Consider the following 22,902-nt stretch of genomic DNA (forward strand, 5'->3'; position numbering starts at 1 on the left):
GCGTCTCTACAAAACACACACCGGACGAAGATAATCCAACTCCCATAAACCCATCCCCCGCTCCGTTCTAACCAATCACTGCTCATTATCCGTCCTAGCACCGCCCTAGAATGTTCACGGGCTGCGCTGATTGGCCAGCCGGTTGTGCCAATCAAATGTTTACCCTCAAGTTGTTGCCTGCCTCCTGAAGCTTGTACCCTAACGTTGGCTGGTCAGCGCTGTGGCAAGGCGTCCCGTAGCAAGAGACCTGCACCAAAGAATGAGGATAAAGTGAGTATTTTTTCACAATGACACTTTTTGCTTTTTGCGCTCAACGACAGGTTTGTGTGTGTGAATGTTGTTTTCACCGCAGTCCCGTTGCACTTTACCGGTGTCTTTTGTTAACGGGCAGCAGCTTGAAAGCGTTGACACCGAAGAAGGCAGGGAGAGATTGAATGGACCTCAATGACTGACTGACAAGCTGCCTCTTTGTACATTTCTAACCAAGACATGTCCAGTATATCGATTAAAAAAAAAGAAAAAAGTCATTAATCGTTCACTATTGTCGGTTTATAAAGGTTTGCTGAGGCAATAACAGTTTGACGAACAGATTTTGGTTGTTTGTGACATGAAGAAAAAAGAAAAAAACATCAGGCTCAGCCTATATTTCTTGGAAGTTTGTGACAGACAAAAACAGCAGCGTGATAAAACTGATAAATTACTGGTAAACGATTTCCAATCAGACCCGTGTTTAAATGCCAGACATAATAGAGTCGGACTTATCATGGCACTTTTTTATTAAATCTAGGTCGATAGCCTACTGATATCAATTATTAAGAGTTAAGAAATCAGATAGCAAATAGCTGTATCGGCAAATTTGTTTTTTGTCTTACATACATGCTAAACATCTAGCCTATATAACAACAACAAAAAAATAATCCTATACATTTATTGTTGGGGAAATCTGGCAAAGATATGTGCTGAAAAAGGCGAGGTTACATAATAACATACTGTATAGCTTTGTGATTTGTCAACCATGAGACTTAAGGCAATATCATTATACCTTCAGACATTGCAAAGCTCTTTGTTGTTGCATTATTGGGTATTTATTTGGTTTTTGTTTGATTGTGTGAAGGCACATTGATTTGTTGTGTTTATAGGCATCTCTGTCTTCTTCACTTTACTCTCACTTCATGTATATTGACCATTAAAGATTCATGCAGATAATGGCGACGTTTATCAGAGCTAGACATATAAATTGGTTTATTGCAGATATATCAGTGCTGGTATGTTTACTGATAATAAATATAAAGTAACAAGACATTACAGAGTCAAAAGCCAAAGGTAGTTTGAGGTCATTTAGAAAGAGGGTCATCATGAAGACAAGGTAAATTATCTCATTCATGATGTATTTTAGCCACAAATCTAAGGGATCAATATTAAGATTTTTAAAAATGTTTTGTGTTCATGTTGAAAATGATTATTGGCAGCCTGTATATCACTTCTTAAGTGTGTTCAAATAAATATCAATACCAATATCAGTATTGGCCCAAAAAAGATTTTATTAATTTCTAACCATTGTCTAATGTTGGCATTTCTGCAGTCTTATATCTATCACTGTCATACTGTATAGGCTGTGCACATATACCTGTGATAAACTAATATTAGCCAATGACATAGGCTTGGCCAATTGTTGGTGGAGATCTAATTTCAAATTCCTGCAATGCTATGAAACAACATGCATGTGCACGCACCCCCTATCTCTCCTCACTGGCATAATATTCAATAGTTATTTGTTGCACACACTATGTTGTTGCTGCTTTGATGTAAACCTGGGCCGTGTTGTGTGTCATTTTGTCGTGTAGCCTCTTGTAAGGCAGCACAAACATTAATCCAACGTCAAGCGATGGAAGTGCAGGACCAGGAGTCTCTGGGGAGGTGGGACGGGCTGGGCAGCCGGGATGCCAGCTCCAGGACCGAGGCCATGGAGAACATATGCCAGGACGTCATGAGGAAAGTGGAGGCTATCGGGCCCATCCCAGCGTTGGTCCCCTCGCCCCCGGCCATGGGATTCCTCCCCAACAGTGATCTGAATGACATCCTCGCTCATCTGCTCATGCTCTCCAAACGGTGTCCCTTTGAAGACGTCAAGGCGCGATGCATTCGGCTCCTCCAGGCCGTCCAGGTAAGAGACTACTTGTATTATCCACAATGAGACCCCGGTGGGCTCTTTGTGCTGTGCCGCAATAAGCTGTGCAACGCTGTCATTACACGTCTTCCTATTTTAGTGCTTACGGTATTGTTCTGCTGCCATCTGCTTCTCTCTTCACCTCCTCATAAGCGTTGCAAACACTGTGGTTGAGTCAGAGAGCCTCACTAAGAGCAATGCATGTTTTGTCAAGTGGATTAGAGTCAATGACACGATGGGACACCATGAACTCATTAAGGCTCAAACATCTCAAGAGCCAAGGATTTAGCAATTCAACTGTGTGCAGACATGCAAAAAACAGAAAAAGCTAAAGGTTTGTATATACCTAAATCTCAGTTAATGATTCTGTGATAGAAATAGAAAAACCAACAACAATAGGTTGAAATACCAGTATTGCTTCCATCCTAACACCTGGAGGCATGATGAATTTGAGTGTCCTAAATCATTTCCTTGTTTCTGTCTGAACCTCTGAGTTCAGAGGAACTTATAAAGTTTAAAACGATTCCTCAGAATAAAGAAACAATAACATACTTGACACTGCACCTATGTGGGTTTTCCCAGAATCGTAAGGCGTGTTTACTGAAAATACTCAGTAACACTAGCCTCCATCATCAACATCATGACACACAACATTTCCATTATGATTTCTTTTTGTTTTTCCAGCAGCTCAAGCTATTTCCACACATCTCGTCTGATCATTTATTAATTTCATTGTTGATGGGCTTGACTTGCCATATGATAGGAGTTATAGTTCCCAGGTCAGTTGTTAATTAATGTTAGGGTGTAATATTACAGGGGAGGGAGCTGGATGAAAGGCAGACAATCACACTCAACCATCTGCTGGCATTAGATCCTCATATCAGTCACAAACAATGCCAGTGCTAAGATTAGTTTATTGTGCAGTTTGTTGTTGCAGATGTGGATTCAGGTCACAGCTCGTGCCTGAATTTGATTTTCTATTCATCTTGATGGCAAATTTTTCCAGATGATCAGCAAGATGTGGGCAGAACTTCAAATAATTTCAGTTAATATTATCTGTAGTTAATGTTTGTGCAAAGGCGTCTTGGATTAATTATGTTTTCTTTGTTAATTATTTCTCAGTATTTACCTGTAGAGAAACAAACACTGGATTTACCCCGGCTTTAGTGCGGAGTTAGCTGTGGCTTGGTCCATTTAATTAGTCCTCTAATGACAAACAAAAACTAAGCCTGACAAACTTCTGATGGCCTGACACGTTGTTTTTCTGAGGAAATGGACTGGCGGCGGCGGCTGCTGCTGCGGCATTAATTCCTGTTTGTGTGGAAGTGTTTTTGGAAGATGGAGGAGCGGGGCAGGGAGAGATGAGAGAGGGAGAAAGCTGCTTTGCGGGTTTTAGTAGTGCACCACAGTACACACCGTCTGGTATTTTTGAATTATGCTAAGCTGCATTTGTCGAGGACTTGCCAAAGGGTGCATTTATGAGCCCAATGTAGCAGCTCATGTTGTTCTGGTCCCACGGTTGAAGAGCCCCCCCCCTTCCATCTCTACCAACACACACACACATACACCTTTCTCACGTTGTCAGAGATGGAAGGGGCTATGAGTGAGCGAGGGAGGGGGCTCGGGCTCAGACAGACCTCTAATTCCAGCAGATCCGCTGATTAAAGACAAAATCTTTGAAAGCACAGACAGTCCTTTCCTCATGGCAACCCCCCTCCTCTAGAAGAGGAAGGCCTCCTGCTTGGTGAGAATAATGTCCCATAATACCCCTGTGGCTCGCAAAGATTTGGGCTGGAACAAATTTCTGCTGGTTGGTTTGGTGGTTCAGTGTGCACATCCACTGTATGGCTTTTTTTTTTTTTTTTTTTGCATTTTACCAACTGGGAAAACCGACTTTGTTAAAAAGGAAGAAATGTGCACAGCTCTGTCTTAACAAAAATACCTTCCAACACCCCGAAAACATGTTTGATCATGTGTTTGATTCCTCCATAGAAAAAAAATGAGGTGCAGAAAATGACACACTTTGGTTTTATGGGGGGTTGGGTAGACAGTCGGGTTAGCCTCTCCCCATTTCAAGGCTTGTGCTAAGCTAAGCCAATAGGCTTTTGGCTGTAGCTTTATTGATGGATAGATCATAGAACATAAGACTGTTTAAAAGCAAGAGACTGTCAAAGAAGTCTTTCAAAACTATATGCATTACTAGAGATATAGATATATCTGATATTTCAGGGGTCCAGACTAATTAATTTTATTAGGAGCACTGTGGCCCCTAAATTACAGTGGAAAATTTATGGCTGCACGCTGTAAATCACCTTAAATACTCACATTCCTTTTTCATTCATAATCCTTACACACCTTGGCCTGCCACCTGTGATGACAGATTCTATGTTTCACCAGGATTAGAAATAAAAACGGCTGCAATTTACTGGTTGCACATGCACAAGATGAAAAATGTACTTGTGCTGTCTCAAATGTTAGGGGCAAAATGCCCTCATTTAGGGGCAGTTTGGTGCTCCATCCAACACCTGTGCGTTAAAATACAGATTCACTAACGTCTCCCATCGAACCTTTCGTTGGTCTGTACTGTACAGTTGCCCTGCTTGACTTTAAAAAAAAAATGTAATCGGAGTCGTTGTTTGTTTTTCGAGGCACCCTGTGAATATGCAGGACAAGCTGTGATCACAGTCAAGAGAACGGGCTTGTGGGCTATAGCGAGTCCCAGGGGTTAAAGGTTATGGGGTCGCAGCCGAAAATAGGGTGTTCTGCGGGTGAGGGGAGGGGGTGGGGGGGTTGGGTTCCCATAAGGCGTCCTTGGGTTTGGGTTAGGGTCTGTCTGTCAGGGTGAACATACGAGGGTCAAAGTGGCTTATCCTTAGCAACCTGTGAGTGCGTTCAACAGGAGTAGACGCTGTTTGCGGGGTCATCCTCCGGCTTGTGAAGGCTGTTGACCTCGCTGAGCTTTATTGATCCGATACATATTGGAACACGGGATAACGACGAGTGCGGACAAACGAACACACACACATGTATATGCACACAAATCAGGAGAGACAATAGTAAGTGTTTGTTCTGAGTCTATGAAAGGGGTGGGCAGACTCCATCGGCCGGCTCGCTCTCCGGTCACCATGTTCCCTCGCTGGATGAAAGGAGCCCAGTCTTGGGCGGTCGGACGGAGACAGAAAGGGATTCTTTGTGTTACGTAATTACACCATTGTGTTAGCCTTTTTTCTTTCTTTTTTACGCTAACTTGAATCAAGAGCCACTCTCAAAAGATCCACCTGTTCTTGTGATGTGGGCTGGTGATGCTGCTCAGATTCCTGACACTTTGCCCACGTCGACAGCCTACAGGGATGAAACGATGCGGTATAAAGAACGCACAGTAAATACCGAGTGGACTTAGTGTCTGTGTGAATTTCACCCCAACCCAGGTCTGAGCATGTGATCCACTGACAACGTAGCCCAATCCATTTTACGGCTGACTTTTCCTATTTGCTTAAAGACTCTGTTACATTAGAAAATTACATAACAGAAGGAGTCATAGCCATTGCAAGGCTCAGCATCTTTCTTGCTTGTTGTTACAGCTTGTTCTACAAACCAAGTCTTTCTTTTTCTAATGCCGTGATGTACAATTCAGCATTGTGCAGGAGTGCATAGCCCCAGTTTGTGCCTCTTATGTATTATATTATCATTTCATTCAAGTCACAGAGCTAAGCATCTGCTTTCTGAAACATAAATGCCTGCTATTTTACCCAGATGGTCCTTAATGCAGTTTGAATTTAATGTCAGAATGAATAGAAAATTAGCATTTGCTGTGCAGTAAAGACAGTTGTGACTCTGTTTTGTAATAAGATAAGAACGATTTGTATGATGTTAAACAAAATTAACAAAGTTACAGTTATTCTCCATTATTTTATATGTTAACTTTCAGTATTATATTTTTCCAGTGTTGCACAGAAGCATATGAGTTTGGATTTGGAAGTTAGAGTTAAAAATCTTTTTCACTGTTCTGCAGACAGAATATTTCAACCCAGATTTTGTAGCTTTCACTGCTGAGAAGAAACGAGTGATGAATTTTTCAGTGAATTTTACAAATTGTGAATTTTGTCAGTGAAGTGACATCTCAGAAAAGACTGGAAGCTTCTGTAATTTCTCCGAGGAGGACGAAGGCAGCGGATCTTTCTAGCTTCTGCTGCTCCTCATTTTTTACACGTACTTATTTAGCTAATTATGGACATTAAGTGGTGACTCAGCAGCTGCTGTAATAAACACTTATGTGTGATTAATTAAGTGAAATGGCTTCCTGGGTCTTGGCCTGATCCCAGAATAACCCAGGAGACGCCTCCGTCTCCATATGGAAAGCTTAGGAGTGTCCTCGGAGATGACACCGGATATTGATCGTAATGCTTTTTCTGGATTGATGTATTCATAGACGGTGGATGAGGTCTCCTGTCACATGGGTTTTCAAGGGTGTGCACTGACTTTAAATCTGTTTGTCGTGACTGAAATATGTTTGGCTGGACAATTACGGCCATAAAACTCGGTTCTCAAGTATATGCAGCTGTGGCACCTTGTTGGTTTTGGTAACTTGCGCAGTGATTTGATGCTTGGAGACATTGTGGAGATAATTTGTAAAAGATTGTTCTCAGAAAAGCCTTGTTGTCCAACATAAGCCGGTCTCAGTGGTGGCATGTGTGTGGTGGTGAGGCTGTATAAACAAACTAAACTCGTCAACCTTGACAGGCAGCAGTGTGGACAGAGGCAATATTGCTTTTTCTGAGAAGGCATAGTCAAAGTCCACTTGTGAACCGTGGCATTAGCAGGCATCGCTGTGACAGGAAGTCGTCTCCTCCTTCGTCCTTTTTGATTCAGGACTGATGGATTCGTGCATGAGCGAGTGTGTCTGCATGTAACTGCCTGTTTCTTTGTGGACGTGTGTGATTGAGTGCATGCCTTCAGTCCCACTCAAGGCTTCCTCTGCTTACTGTGTAAATAGAGTAAGGACCCATGGAGAGAGAAACCTGTGGTCTGGACAGATCTGCTGGATTATGGGTGATCTCTGCTTGAACCAGGTCAGACAAATTGCATGGTGAAGGGGGGGAGAGAAAGCAGCAGCAGCAGCAGCAGCGGCAGCAGCAGCAGCAGCAGCAGCGGCAGCAGGCAGTGACCTTTGGCACAGTAACTGTACAGTGAAATGCTCCCTGGATATGGAGGACGTGATGGAGGAATAAAGCTGTGGATTTACAGCTGCCAGCCAGCTGGACCGAGCGATGGGACGGTGCCAATAGGGGTTGTCAAGGGGTGGGTGTGTGTGTGTGTGTCCGCTCTGTGTACAGTCTGTCAGATGTTCAATCTTACTAAAGCTACACAAAGCTCTATGTTTCAAGCCACTTAAGGCTTTTCAGCGCTCCCATCAAGCCTCTACTGATTGTTTTTAGCTGATAGGTGATAGCGATCACACCAGTGATGACAGCTGCATAGTGATGCAGCCTCTTCTTCTTTTTCTTCTTTTCTGTTGCTTTTCCAAGTGGTGATAAATAGAGCGTCGCCAAATGCGTTTTTGCAATTATGGTGGCCATTTAGTACCACAAATATCCATGAATATGAATACCTAATTAAACCGCAGGTCTGTGGTTTTCTCAACGTACAATAAACCAACAAATAAGCTCCCATTATTCAGGGGTTGTTGGTGTGCAAGCAGGGGACCCTAACTGTGGATGCGTTTGTTTTGTAGATAACATAATGTGGCGTGTGCGATATATACCAGTTTGTGTTGCCAGGTGGTTTTTTAGCGCTAGAAGAAAACACGAAAACCATTTCTTGACTTTCCAACCAAACCTGCTTTCTTGCCAGCTTATTAAAAACCATTTCTAACACACTAACACACAACAAGCTCCCACTTTGATCCTACAACACAGACATACCCCCCACGTCCCCCCGCCCCACCACCACCTTCCAGCCAGTGCTGCATGCTGGCGGCTGCAGACTGGAGAAGACTAGAGAGGAGGGGGCATGTGGGAAGTGTGCAACTAGGTCACTGTCAATCCTGTTGTAAGCCTGAATAAATGATAAAATAATCACAATTTTTATTTATTTATTTTTCCCTCTCCTAGTAACACACTTGAGTACAAATCTTTGAAACATTTTTTTTCCTCTGTCTTTTCTTTTGTTTCCTGCGAGAGCAATAAATCTTCACTGTAACGACTGTTCCCACCGAAACATGTAAAAGCGATATTATCCTGGCACAGAGGGAGGGATGGGTTAGTGCTGGGTGTATGGGCTTTTGCACAGTGCAAGCAGTCGTCATGGTACCAGTGGCATGAGGTGCAATGATGGGGTGGGTGGGTTGGCACTGTTACTTGGGGGATGGGGGTGCTGGCTGGTCTGCGATTATTTCTGGCCGTGCTATTCAGGAACTGAGAGAGAGAGAGGGAGGTGGTAAAGAAAGTGGAAAAGAGAAGGTGGCAAAACATGATGCCGATGAGCTGCAGGTCGGAGAGGGTGATGGAGGAAAGTGAAACAGTGAAAGAATAAAGTGTGCAGTCTTAATGCTGGGAGTAATGAGGGGAAGGGGTAAAAAGGATGGTGGTGGTAGAGGAGGAGGAGGAGGAGGAGAGGAGGAGGTGGGGTTGGAACAAACACTGTCTTTCTCTGTATTCAGTCAGCAACCTGCAGTGGAAAACTACTAGCACCCCACAACTACGAGCCCTGCTCTCCAGAGCCGGGGCCCACGCGGCCCGGCCCGAAACCTGAATGATTTCCATCCTCTCCGGAACCAGAGGCAACATGGAACATCTTTAGATGATCCCAAACCGGCCTAAAGCAGGAAAATAAAATTAATTCACGATCATTTTCAATGTAATAAGTCAATAATCATGTCAAGTATACCGTTAATAATGACAATAATAGTAATAACAACCTTTATTTAACCAGGTTTATCCCATTGAGATCCAAGATCTCTTTTGCAAGAGAGACCTGGCCAAGAATGGCAGCACATAAAGTTTCAACACATAGTCCCATTAATCATAGACATAAAAAAACAAACAAATAGAATACAAATAACAATTGAATTTACAAGATTAGTCAAAAAGAAAAGATTAAAATAAAACATTTGCACTCAAATAAAACATTTGCACTCCTGAAGCCTGGATGTAATGGAATTTATCATGGACTTGACTTGAATACATTCAGAGATACCAGACTATTTTTAATCAGAGCCTATAGCTCTGGGTGATGCACCCAGGTTTGCAGTTGTCTCCCGTCTGATCAGACATACATTGTAAGGCTCAGTTTTGTCTCTCACGCACACACACACACCCCCCAAGACTGTAGGAGAAAGGAGGAGGACGACGAAGAGACGGAGGAGGAGGGGAAGGGGGATAGTCGAGAAAAAGAGAGAGAGAGGATGCGAGGCGGCGGACAACAGTAACAAAGTGCTGCAGCAGGAGGTGGGAAAGTCTTTGAAGGAGAGAAATGGCACAAGGGGAAAAGAGCTGTGTGTGTCTGTGTGTCTGTGTGTGTGTGTGTGTGTGTGTGCGCGGGCCGACACAGTCCAGTGTGTGGAGGAGAACAACAAGAACCATGTTGTGCTGCTGTACATCCATGTCTCAACCTCAGGCAGACGGATTTACTGTGTTGCTCCTATCAGGAGATTGAAGAGTAAAGATAGGGTGATCACATGGCGCTGTTGAGTAAACAAGCCTCTCTCCCTCTCTTTTCCCTCTCCCCCTCTCTTTTTTCTCTCTCTCTTTCATTGCCATGATGTGATATTTATAACTTGCATATGGAATTACAACTCACAAATAATTTATAAAGTTTTGCCTTCTGCTGCATCGTTAGCGCCATTTTTTTTCCTCTACTCAGCGTCTCTGTGCTGAACTCCTCCTTCACTTGGTTTAACGTGGGCAATGAAAACTGAAGCTTTTGTAACTGTTGAAGTCCTACAGTAAGTCACTCGAGTAACATGCCTGAACGCTGCAACCAACATGCTGTTTCAGCTGTTTTTAAGCACAAACAGGTTCATCCACAGGTGCAAGTTTGATGTTTTTTTGTTTTTTTTTCAGCTCCTCTCCCAACGGCCTGGGGACACGCCGGTGTAATTAGGTCAACTTCTTTTTTATTAGTGAAGATTTTAGTCTTGTAAATTACATTATTATCAGTGAAACACAAACTCCTACTAATACTGATATCGCATATCAGATATAATATGTTTGTTGATCTTGTACTATCTCGGTAATGTGATGGCCATAAGTCTGTGTGATGACAGCTCACTCAAGTGCCAGATTAACTCCCTGCACATTAGAGCTAATACACTTAAGCCCAAGTTCAGGCAATGCTTAATACATGTGAAGACAGCTCTGATTAGGACCGACGGCCACTGTTGTCTTTTCTCTTTTGCATGAAACCACTCCTTGTCGGCTCTGAAGTGTTTCATGTCTTGTTAACTTTGCCTCACTGATGCAGCATGAGTGAGATGTTTGTGACCAACCATCATGCAGCTGTTACATTTATCTCCAAATCTACATAGTGCCATCATGTATTATGTATCATGACCCCACAGAGATGCTTCACCATGTGAATTTACATTATATTATTAGTAGCACATGTGCTTTTCCTATGGTGAAGTCAAAATACCAGTTGGGGAAAAGGTATTTCGTCTATTTGTGTCGTTATATGAACCTGGTGTTCAAATGCCATGTATGTTTGAAAGGGCCTATAGTTTCTGCTGAGTGGACCGGAGCTTTTATAGTTTATCTTTTATCTTCCTAGTAAAATCTTTCTGACCTTCGTCTGCTTATTGTCCAGTTACCATAACGGACACTGAAGAAATGACTTCATGTGCTCACAGAAATAAGTTTAAAGGTCTCAGTAGAAGTAAGCGATCCAGTCGTTTTGGCTAACTTCCTGTCAGCCGATGGAGTTAGCAGTCCCCGCCCTCGTCCCTACGTCACCACATTTACGCGCATCCCTTGGCTGCACACACAGAGAGGACCGCCCCTTTATGCCGTTCTCTCTCCTCATTGGATAAAGGTTGTAGGATACAAGGAAAGTTTTCTCCTCGGCTTACAGCAGAGCAGAGTGACTGACAGACCCGTGTTTCGGACCAAACACTCTATATACTGTAAGTGATTGCCGTCGGAAGATATAACTATTTAAGACTTATATTAAAGGGACAACGAGGAGTTTTGGAAAAGCGAAGCGTTTTCACACTACATTTATGAGCCTCCGCGCACACCGTAAAATTCTTTTGACCGGCGCAAGACAGACTCATGTTTTCATTCATCAATAATTAAAGTCAGAGGTTCAAAGAGGTTCACATACCGTTGTAGTTCCGACCATAAACAGCGATTTGGCTGCGTTATTCTCATGACTCGCCACGAAGGAAACGCTGGTCGGGTCGACCAGAATTTCCGCCACCACTAATAACAAAATAACGATAGAGACAGAACGATATATTTATGGAAAATGGGCCCATTAACAAGTGTGGGTAGCGGAGATTCATCCACATTAACGTGAGACTTTTTTATAACCGAATAGAAACTCCTCGTTGTCCCTTTAACACAAACATTCCGCTTACTTCTGCTTTAAGGAGTGTCATCAGATCATCAAATATCCTCCTCATGCACCTTTCCGTCATTAGAACTGGGAGAAGCTGCATTTTAACAATTTCTGTGACTTTTTCAAAACTGGCAGGCTGACACAAACACCCACTTCATGCAGTGTTTGGCCAGCTGTTTGGAGGTGAGAAAGAAAGAAAGAGCTGGGTTTGAAAGTCTTACTCAATCTACAACTCTTCTCTTCTTTTTTTGAAATATTATGAACAATTTTAACACCATTCAGTGCCTTCCAGGAGAGACTATATGTGAAATATATATTCCCTCGCACACATATTGAAACAGTTATTTTGTCACACACCTCTCTGTATGATGGCTGGCTTTTCACCTTTGCTTCAAAACAGCTATAATTTTTTCCTCATGTGATGGTTGTGTAACACATTGCACAAGATTTATGATTTTTCTTTTCCTTTTGTTTTGCATGTCACGCCCCCTCTACATCATCGTTGAGCCTATATTCAGCCTGAGATTAAAAAACAAAACAGAAAACCGAAGGCACAACTCAAGACATATGTAATAGTATATATTTCTGTCGGCTTTTTAGACACCACGAGCGAGTGTTAAGACACACACACACGCACACATGCACACATAGGATCATGCAAAATAAATCTGACGGACATAAAAGTGACTGCCTACGATAACCCCACTTGCCCTTTCACTCAGACACTTTCATCTATCGACCTGAATGCCATCTGTTCAGGATTAATTTGATTGAATTCATAAATGAATGATGAAGGTTATTGTCCAGTGGATGAAGTATTTGAGCAAATCAATACGTGCCTTTTATCCCCCCCCCACCACCCTCTTACTCTTTAATGCTCCGCCTTTTACTTGATGAAACAGAATGAGCCATTGAGTGGTTTTCATCATTCACACAGCGTATTATTGAGAAGTTGGTGCAGTTCGCTTTAGTGCACAGAAGAGGGCGCTCTGTACCTGTCTTTTATCCTCTCTCTCTCTTTCTCTTTCTCTCCGTCTCTCTCTCTCTCTCCTCTCAAGTTGCTGGATGGGGAATTTTCCATGCACTGGGCTGAATGCAAGCAATGCTCCATGATTTTAATTTTTTCCTTTTGCCCTGGTCACCGGGCATTCATCCAGTTTGTGTGTGTGAGACTTCTTCTATGTGTTTATATTTATCTGCATGCGTCTATATGTGTCCATCTGTCTGTCTGTCTTTTGATATATAAATTCCTTTCTCTGCGTCTGTGTGTTGAGAGGTTTGTGTTTTTGTTGTGTGTTTATTCGTCTTGAGTGATTTATAGCTGTGAGCATGCAGGATTTAGAGGCATCCGCGGATCAGGTCACAAAGCATGAATAGCCCCCGGTGGCTGCGGTCCAGGCCTCGGTCTGAGGTAGCCCCCTATTAGGATACAAACCACACAGGCTCAACACCGGCTTAACCAGCAGGATACACAAACAAAATATTAGCGACGCTTGCTCCCTGTTCCCGTCAGAAAACATTGTGTGACCGCTACAATGGAGCTTGAAAATGAGACCAACTGGAGGCTGCTGCTATTTATTGATATAAGTCACAATAACTTTTTTTTCTTATTGTTGTGGTGAAGGTTTGATTTATTTATTTAAACTAGCAATCAGTGTCGTTGGATTTCAGTCTGTGCTTTGCTCAGTCTCTCTCTCACACACACACACACACACGCACACACACACTGCTTTCTAGGTCTCACTCACCCAAGTCTTGCAAAGACCCCACACTTAGAGACATGAACTTAGCTGTGTCAGCACCTGACAGATTGTTTCCCTCACAGCGACCGGTGCGTTGCTCACCAAATGGTGTTGCTCCAAGCTTTGCCCAGTGCCATGTTGGCTTAGGCCCTGGCTCTGGTGTTGTTTCAGCGTGGGTGATATTGTTTCAGGCCCCAGCGTGGAGTGGCGGAGGGTATTGTGCTCTCTTTCTCGGGGGGCATTGTCCCAGGCTGATGTATGTGCGCCTGTTTATGTTACAGGCCAGTTTGTCAGGACAGTGACAGTTTCACGCTACGGGGACCTCTGCGTTCCCACAGTCGTTCACCTCTGACCTCAGCTTTTACTCTGAAGCTCAGGCTGAAGTGTGTGTGTGTGTATGTGTGTGTGTGTGTGTGTGTGTGGTAGAGAAGTGTAAGGTGAGAGTGTGTGTGTGATTGACGTGCAGTGTTTGTAAAATCTGCACAAGTGGGTTTGCTTCACACTGTTTACTTAAGGTGGGAAAACACACTCCTCCACATTGACCAGTGTGTCTTCAGGTCATTTAGTGTCACACACACTCACACTCACACTCACACTCACACAAACACACGTATGATACAATGTGTAGTGAGAACGAACAACTGGCTGCGAGGTTAAAGTGCTGACTCTGGGATGAGCAACGCAAGACTCATAGATCTTTTTATACATAGTTCCCACTTTCAAGAGGCCGTGGTGGTGACGGCCTGCCGGAGGGGAACTTGTCTTCACCGAATGAGACGCGTTGCACACACACGTTCACTTCACTGACATTAGAAATATTCTACATTTTGATTGCGTTGCATCATGTTCAATTAATTTCAATTCAACACATTAATACTTTATTTTTCCTTCAAAGTGCAGTTAGTTGCAGATGAGTGTTCAGATACAGATTAAAAAGACTTTGTCCAGATTGACCTGCTGCAGGTAACATAGAGCTGCTGTTATAAAAATATATGTTATTCAGCAAAAATTAAAGTTTATATGATATTGTAACACTTATACACACATGATATCAGCTATAAACACACAACTAGTGGTTGTGCGACCAGCTGTTTTGTAAGTTGCGACCAGCTGTTCTGTAAGTGTAACCTGATATTGTGGAAAGATACTGATGTTATTGATTAATGGCAGATTTGCTAAGACTTGATGATATCAGTGCTGATTGTGCTGATTGAACAGTAAGATTATCTCAAAACAAAACAACAACAAAAAAAACATGTCACCTGACCTGACATTTGAGATCAAGTGGACTCACATTTCATGGTCTGGTAATGAATGATGTCATGATAACACGATGATATCATTACAACATCTGTACAGCAGAGACGTCCAAAGCTGATCTGGACAAAGTGATGGTCTATTTAAAACGCAAAATATGATCCTTATCACATACAGTATCATCTCAAAAAACATAAATATATGTGTTGGAGATGTTAATCTATAGGTGGTGGACTGTGAGCACGTATTTCACACTCTGCCCTGCCTCCCTGTGTGCATTTATCACACTTGGCTATATCTGCCTGTCTGTATTTCTGTGTCTGTGGTTGGTGAAACTCAAAGGTGTGTGTGTGTGTGTGTGTGGTTGATGCGTGCATGTTGATTTGGTCACTATTGTGTCTTGTGTCTTGACTAAAGGAAGACTCACGTGTCAAAGAGGAAATGCTGATGTTCCCTTTTTTTTTTTTTTTTTTTTTTGGTTGAACAGTTAAACGGTTTTAAAGTTCATTACTGTATCAAGAACGGAAACTTCAGCTCAAAGGTGCAAAGCGAGTCCACAGAGTTGTTTACCCTCCGAACGCTCACACACTTGTACTGCATGTCCTAACGCACACTTGTGAGAAGAGATATCGTTACATCATTATGTCATCCATCACACCTTTTGCGTTTATTAGACCCCAGGGTCTGTCAACACACACACATGCACACACTAATATCCACACACACACACATTCCCGCTACACTAAGTGCCCCTGGAACGCTCTAACAGCACGTTACCTAATGTCTCCACAACTTTATAGCAGCATCTTCTGTCAGTGAACTTCAAGTGAGCATTTCTGTCATACTTAACTGACTTGTTTTGCAGGAATCAGGGAGGTAGTACTCTGGAGGCTGGTCACTGAACACATCGTGTTACTAACAGACTTGTCAGGCTAAAGGGTCTGTAATCTGAGCCCCTCTGACTCATAAGCCTCGTAGGAGAAAGCCAGTGTTTGCCTTGTTGTTTGCACCAATAATCAAGGCTGTCCCCGCATTTTAAATTATTCCAGATGTTGGCTTTAGCCACTTCGATAACATAATAAACTCATCAGCGTATGGACGATACATCAATACACGCTCTTCTGGTTGAGTCAAGACGAGAAAGGAGAAGTCTAAGTAACGGGGGAAAAAACAGCTACTCATTTACATTTCATTTAATCATTTCGCAGATGCTTTTTAACTGATCATCACAGTGAAGCAATTTGGTTGCTATTTATTGAGATTTAAACACTGAGTCACACTTGCAATGCGTGTAAAATACTTTAACCATCACCAAACTGTGGAATATTGCAAAACTCACTGGATGACTCAGTTTCTCTCACTCATGGAAATTCAGCCAGCTGGACTAGTAATACTTCACTCTCAGTTACTCACTATTCTCTGTAGCCAGTTTGAGTCTGAGACATGCAATATGGTCAAAGTTTAATGCATTTGGAGAAATCAGAGCTAGTTAGAGGACATTTCTGAAATGATGCACATTTATAAAGTTGTATGTTGCTGTGCTTAAATGCTTTAGATCAATACATCCTTTTTCCTATTTCAGTTTATCGCAGATAAAGTTCATAGTGGCGTAGGCAGAATTAAAATTTTGGGTGGGCCAGTACAAAATTGGATGGGCCATCTTTTCTCAGGACAGTGCATTTCATCTAGTGCACATCACTGTTAACCATTTTATTGCACAACTTTTTTCTTTTTTTTTTTGTAACTTGTTCTTGACCAACACAATATTTGATACATACAGATGAAATGATCTTTCCTGCCACTATGATGATAAACTGTATTTAACTGTACCTGCATGTACATGTAAACAGTAAAACTCAGTAACCAATCACACAGGCAGCTCCATGTTGTCCCTGTGTGGTGTTCAGGGACAGGTCAGGACAGTCTGAGGACAGACAGCTTCGAGGTTGAAGTCCTATAAAAATGAAATGCACCTGTGACTGTGACAGGTCTGTAGCTACGTCTTGACCACATGTCAGCTGATCAGCTGCAGTAGAGGAAACTCCGCTCCACCGCGAGGAGCGCTTTTTTTTTTTTTTTTAATTAAGCTCCGGTAGTGACCGGCTAATATACGAGAGGATAGGCTACTGTAAAGCAGCGCAGATCCGCTGTATTTATCAAAGCGTCACCATGCTGAAGCACCGGGTCTGTTTGAGCTGCGTTCATGAAGTTAGAGGCTACTTTCAAACCCTTCAGGCAGTGATCAGTTATCAGTGTCTGCAGCTTTTTGACTCGTTATAGCCTACTCACTGGTCTCGGTGTTTTAGCGACCGTGCTACATGGCTGAGTCCAGTATTATACAACAGGTAACATTGTCTCTTTTCACCTCCTCTCTCCCTTGTGTGCTCAGTGCGCTGCACCAACGTTTTAAACAGAGATCCGCTACATGTCTGTCGGCTTTGTTTGTTTATATTTCACAGAACAACTCCCATTGAAAACGATCGATTAACTGCATTTAATTTAATTTAATCAATAAAATTTTTCTTCTTATGAAACGTGGACGGGCGGGCCAGTGATTCGTGTGGGCGGCACTGGCCCGGCCAGGCCCACTCCTGCCTACGCGCCTGGTTCATATAGCGTTTTCATTCCTTTCTGTGACCTTTCAGTGGCCTATAGGAAGTATTTCAGGCTCTTTTATTTTGGTGGGTGGAACTGCAAGTCATACCTGTCTCTTAAGTTAACTAAATAGCTGGTGTGCATATACGCAGCCCTTTGTGTTTATGGGGTTTCATAACATGTTTTGCTACCTGCTAAAAAATGAAGGAGTCATGAACGCTAATGGGTTGAATTATGAGACTCCCAAGGGTCCTTCAGGGGGTTGCAGAGAGAAAACAGAAACAGTATACTGTAATTCAGCAGAAATTATCCCAATTACAGGATGATTAAAAATAACTGTTGAACTAATAGGCCAAAAACAGGGGGAAATGACCTTTTATTTACTTTTAAAGGATTAATCTTTACCTCATGGGGCCTGTGGTGGTGTAGCACAAAAATATTTGGACGCCCAGTAAACAAAAACGTAGACATGCATAGAAACTCTTTATGTGGCCTTACAGGTTTCCTATACATCAGATAATGCATAGCGAGGCACAAAGCCTTCACCAGAGCATTTCAACAAGGGCTTTACAGTGCGTCTCTGTGCTGATGATGGTGATTAAAGGGAAGTATTAGCCCCATGTTGAAAATACCAAGTATAATCTCTGAGGCCAAAGAGCGCATTAGACAGAGATCTAAACAGAAATATTTGGAAACAATGCAATCCATTGTTAAATGAGTAGAAGCGAGGGAGAAAATGAGTGGGTGGATTGAAGGTAGATGTACTGTATGAGCAAGTACAGTGAGGTATAGCAAAGAGCACGCTTAAAGCTATAAGTAAATACAGGAAAGGACTGAGGAGGAAAAGGGCAGCTAGACCGTAAAAAAGAATTTCGTCAAAACAAAGAAATATCCTGGACGTGAATGAAACAACAAAAGTTCGTTTGAGGGAAACGCTTAGAACAAAAGACCAGAACGAGACATTTTTAAAAGATTTTGTCTGACTTCTGCCGAGCCCCAGAAGTACGAGAATAGCAGGGGGTCGAGGTTGGCTAAACTCTCGAGAGAAGACGAGTATCTAGGCCACGGGGAGATCGATGGTTAAAGACAAAAACAACTTCTCCATCTGGTTCCTGAATGCTCTTGTTGGCAGATTGCCACACCTTCTCTGTCCCTCCGTAGGTTTCTTGGCATCCAGTGATGTTGCGCTAAACACTCCGAGGCCCCGAGGAAACCAGGCATGTAAAGGCTGGCAGCCAACCAACACAAAATATACACAAACCCTCGAGTCAGTCATTCGCCCCCCTGCTTTTTTTTTTCTCTTCCACTCCCCCTCTTTCTTTTTTTTTTCACTGATCAGGATAAGGTATTGGTAAATAAATATCTGTACGCCCTGAACTAACGTGAGCTCAGATTTCATTCTCAGAAAACGGAGAGAAGTCGTCCGTCCATATCTACTGTGAGAGCGGATCCCCTCATGACCCGCATGCGCTTATTCGGATGAGAGCTGCCCCTCGGGACATCAATCAACGACCTGCCCTCGGGCGTTCATTGGCCTGTTTTGAGGGAGTGTCAGTGGCCCAGTGGCTCACTTCTTGTCACTTGACGTCAGGAAAGAAAGAGGGGGGGTTGAGGAAGGAACTCTATTAGGATCGCTTGTCATAAATCTTACACAGCACAGGGCATGATGTGATGTCAGGAGAGAAGGCAAACAGGCGATGTTTGGTAGCTTATGTAACTCATTTCCTTTGTGCTGATGTCCAGCCAGTGAGAAAAGCAGAGAAATCAAGTTAAAAGTCACGTTTTTGGTCTGAAGCAGCAGCAGCAGCAGATTTTTATCTTGAGGTTAAACGCTGCAGCTGCTCCCTGATGTTTCAGTCTGCCCGAAGTTGACCTTCAACAAAGCGTTAGATTAAGCTGAGTGGGCAGATAGGTTGGTGTCTAGATAACCCAGTTCCTTCCCATGCCTTAAATATCACTTTGTGTGTATATGTAACATTTATAACAACACAACAAAAACTCTCTCAGCGGCTGCATTGCCCATCTGTCAGTGGTACTGTATGTGTTTGCTCGTCTTCATATGGACACAAAATCCTTGCCACACTGTTTGTTTGCCCAGTATATCTTGTGTGCTTTGCTACATAAACTATGCCAACTGGTGTCTCGTGGTCATGTGCTATGTCACATGTGCTTCTTTCTGCCTGCATGTATTTTTAATGCCCGCTTCTAATTTGATGGAGAAGGCTGTCATGCAAATAGATTGTTTGTTTTTGTAGCCACCTCATGCGCAGTTATAGTAATGTTTTTAACACCTTTTTAAAAGTAAAGTTTTTAGACAAATAAACTAAAAAAAAATGAGTCTAAAACCTCCTAAAATAGATGATGGGATACTTGAGTGGTGAAGGGATTGACATTTTGGTTTTTGAATTAATGTTCGGCTATGGATAAATAAGGTCTAATTCAACACAGATTTAGATGCACTGACTGTGCCAAACATATGGATCCGCTGAGGTCACATTGGGCTCTTGGAAACTACATTTAACATTTATCATTATTTTCTAAAGATGTTAGAAATTTAACACTTAAAACTGGCCAGTTGATTTCTTAGCACATGAATCAAGATCCCGCAGATATGTCTGCCATTGAGAACAGGCATGTTAGAGAATATAGATGCGTGATGTAAATTCGTAGTCTGGATTGTCTTAAACACGACTCATGCTCTTGTGAACAAAACGTGGATTAAGAGGTGCCAGCGAAGGTATTTTACAAGAGTATGAAGCTGCAGAGATGTTGCATTGTTTTGATGCCGCGCCGATGCGAGAGTTTATTTTCCCACCTGGTGTATTACTCTACAATAGACCTTTAGCACTACATTATGTTTGCTTTGTCCCCAGATCATTGAGCCGCTAAATGTGTGTTTTGTCTATTGTTGTATGTGGGTGATGTGTTAATGTGGGTATGTTGCATCTTGAGGATGTCTTGTATGGGTTGGTGAAAACAAGTTTCCCGCAAAGGACAAATAAAGATGAATCTGAATGTTAATTTATCAATACTGCCTTAAAAGTGGGGCATCAGTCAAGTTTTACTGAAGAGAAAATTAACTTTTAAGGTGAAGCAGTTGATTTATGCTGTGGTGTAATGTGATGTGTTCCTGGCAAGATGCTGATCCATGATAGTCTTTTTGGGCGACAGGCTGTTTCTCATAGATACCTTGGATCAAACCACCACATCCCCTCCGGTAAAAAATGAGGTCTCCATTGGGAAAAACAACGCATGAAAATACATCCCTCACACGCCGTGCATCATTAACGCTTCTTATTCTGGGTCAAAGCTTGTTTTGTGTTCTCTGTTCAGACAACGACTTGGCTCGTCTTTCCTCACAGAGGAATATGGGTCAGCAGGGCTCGGTTATATATATGGGTGAAGATGGAGCAGGGAAGAAAAAAAAGAAAAAAAAGAAGAAAAAAGATCAGTGGGTGCTGTTTAACCAATGCACCTCTGTGAAATATCACATGTGCCTGCGTGTTTCTGAATGCAGGTGTGTGAAGGTGACCATTCAGCCGAGACGTTCATCCACACACGCTGTCATCACTCCCTTGTCTCAGGAGGAGAGAGAGAAAGAGAGAAAAGTTGGTGGCCTGCTCATGCTGTATCTTTAACCACACAAGCTTGTTTTCTCATCTCTGATTGGATGCGGTCGCAGCCACGGTGATACATTTTGATAACTGTACGCAGCTATTATCAATGGTTGCACTTGTCTCAATAAAGTTCGTGTTTGCTCAAGGTTTTTTTTTTCCCCCTTTTTTTTTTTTTTGAGACGTTACAGTTTAGCAGTTGCAAACAGCACTCTGGTTAGCACATTGTGCAATACAACCCCATTGCATAAATTTGGCTATAAGAGGGAGGAAGAGTGAGAAAAACAAGTAATGAATGTACAGATTGTTTTAGACTTTCTGAGTAAAGCCTCTGCTGCATATTTTTATCTTTTGTTTTGTTTGAGAACACAAAAATAACTTTCCAGGTACTTTTTTTTTGGACACACAAATATAACAAAAATGGGAACTGCCGACTTATTTATTGTGAGCTTCTGTTTTGTGCTGATGTTGATAGGGGAAGTGCAGAATCATCCATGTCTGTGCTGTGATGTGTTGTTGACTGGTTTGACAGGTGTCCTGTTTGTACTGGGCAGAAAGTCTTTCCCCTATTGCCAGCTCTCCACACCCTGCTGCTGACTAGATATAACCAGTAACTGTGTGTGTGTGTGTCTGTGGGTGTGTGTGGAAGGGAGAGAGAGAGAGAGAGGATGTGAATGATGTTTATGTACAAGAAACAAAGTCTGGTCTGTGTGTGTTTGACGGAGGGAGAGGGCGGGAGAGAGATAGCAGGAGATAAGTGAATGCTGTGTATGTTCGAGGGTAAAACAAAATGTCAGTGTGTGTGTGCATGCATGCACTGCGCACACACAGACACACACACACACACACACACACACACACGTACTTGTGAATTTGAGATCAGCCCCCCCCCCACCGCCGCCTAATTGTGGCCAAGCACTCGGACTGAGCCTATTAATGCCTGCCCCGACCTCCTCCTTCTCTTTATTCCCTCCATCCATCACTCTGAAGACTCGCAGAAAACACAGAGCAGCAAAACAACAACTGCCGTTAACAGAAGGAGACGGCTGCTCTCAGCAGAGCGCTCCGATTGGCCCAGACGCGCAGCCCTTGAACAGCCGCTATTGGCTCAGAGCAGACACACCTCTAGAATCTGTTTATGTGCAGAAAGAGAAGAGGGAAGAGGAGGAGGAGGGGGGAAAGGGGAAGGGGACATTGAGGTGGGGTGTGACTGACTGCGATGGGTTTGGCAGCCGGAGTTGAGTTTGATTGTGCGGAGGGGAAGAGATTTGGGAGCAGGGAGGGGTCACATGAAAACTCTGGAAAACATCCATTGGAGCACGTTCAAAAACTTCTAGGAAACTAGGATGTTTGTTTGCTCTTCTGGTGTGTGTGTGTGTGTGTTTGTGTGTTTGTGTGTTTGTGCTGAGCCCCCTTAAAATCACAACCACACCAAGCTAATTTAGTCAGCACTGTTTATGAGACGGTGCAGCAGAAAGCCGACCCCATGCTTAGTTATACGACTGTATGTGTTGTGAGTTGTGTTGTGTTGTGTTGTGTTGTGTTGTGATGGAGGGGAAAATGGACATCTTTATCTTTATCTGTGGTAATCACATCTACAGTACATGTTTCCGCGGTCGGACCTGTCCGTACATGCTACAAAAAGTCACCAGTTTATCATTCAACAGCGACTCAAGTCACTCATGTTTTTCATATTTGACACACGCGAGCGCCGTCTCGTCGCGAGTATAACATACATGTCATTTGTCATATGTGACACAGGCCCAGCAGGGGAGAGCGTATTACATGACTGTGGAGCTGCTCCGCTCCGCTCTGCTCTGCTCTGCTCTGCATGAGGAGAGCTGTTGTTTTCTAATCAGATGCCAAGGAGGGAGGAGGAGCTTGTGATGTTTGTGTCACAGTTAAGTTTTCCACTGTTTTTTCTTGGAGGGGAAAGGTCAGTCGTAGGTAAATAGGACGACATGTTGTTAAT

At 42.9% G+C, this 22,902-nt stretch overlaps 1 protein-coding gene across 1 annotated transcript in view; it reads left to right on the top strand.

Annotated features, from left to right (window-relative positions):
• The first annotated feature begins 203 nt into the window (after positions 1-203).
• sesn1 (sestrin 1) overlaps positions 204-22,902 on the top strand; it is a 55,933-nt gene continuing 33,234 nt past the window's right edge. The window contains exons 1-2 of the mRNA XM_085770914.1: positions 204-270; positions 1,845-2,164. Coding sequence (XP_085627040.1) covers positions 1,886-2,164 — 279 coding nt within the window. The 5' untranslated portion in view covers positions 204-270; positions 1,845-1,885. The remainder of the gene's footprint in view (positions 271-1,844; positions 2,165-22,902) is intronic.

This window comes from Trachurus japonicus, chromosome 24 (assembly GCF_045865225.1).
Source record: "Trachurus japonicus isolate A0001 chromosome 24, Traja_1.0".
NCBI classification, from domain to species: domain Eukaryota; kingdom Metazoa; phylum Chordata; class Actinopteri; order Carangiformes; family Carangidae; genus Trachurus; species Trachurus japonicus.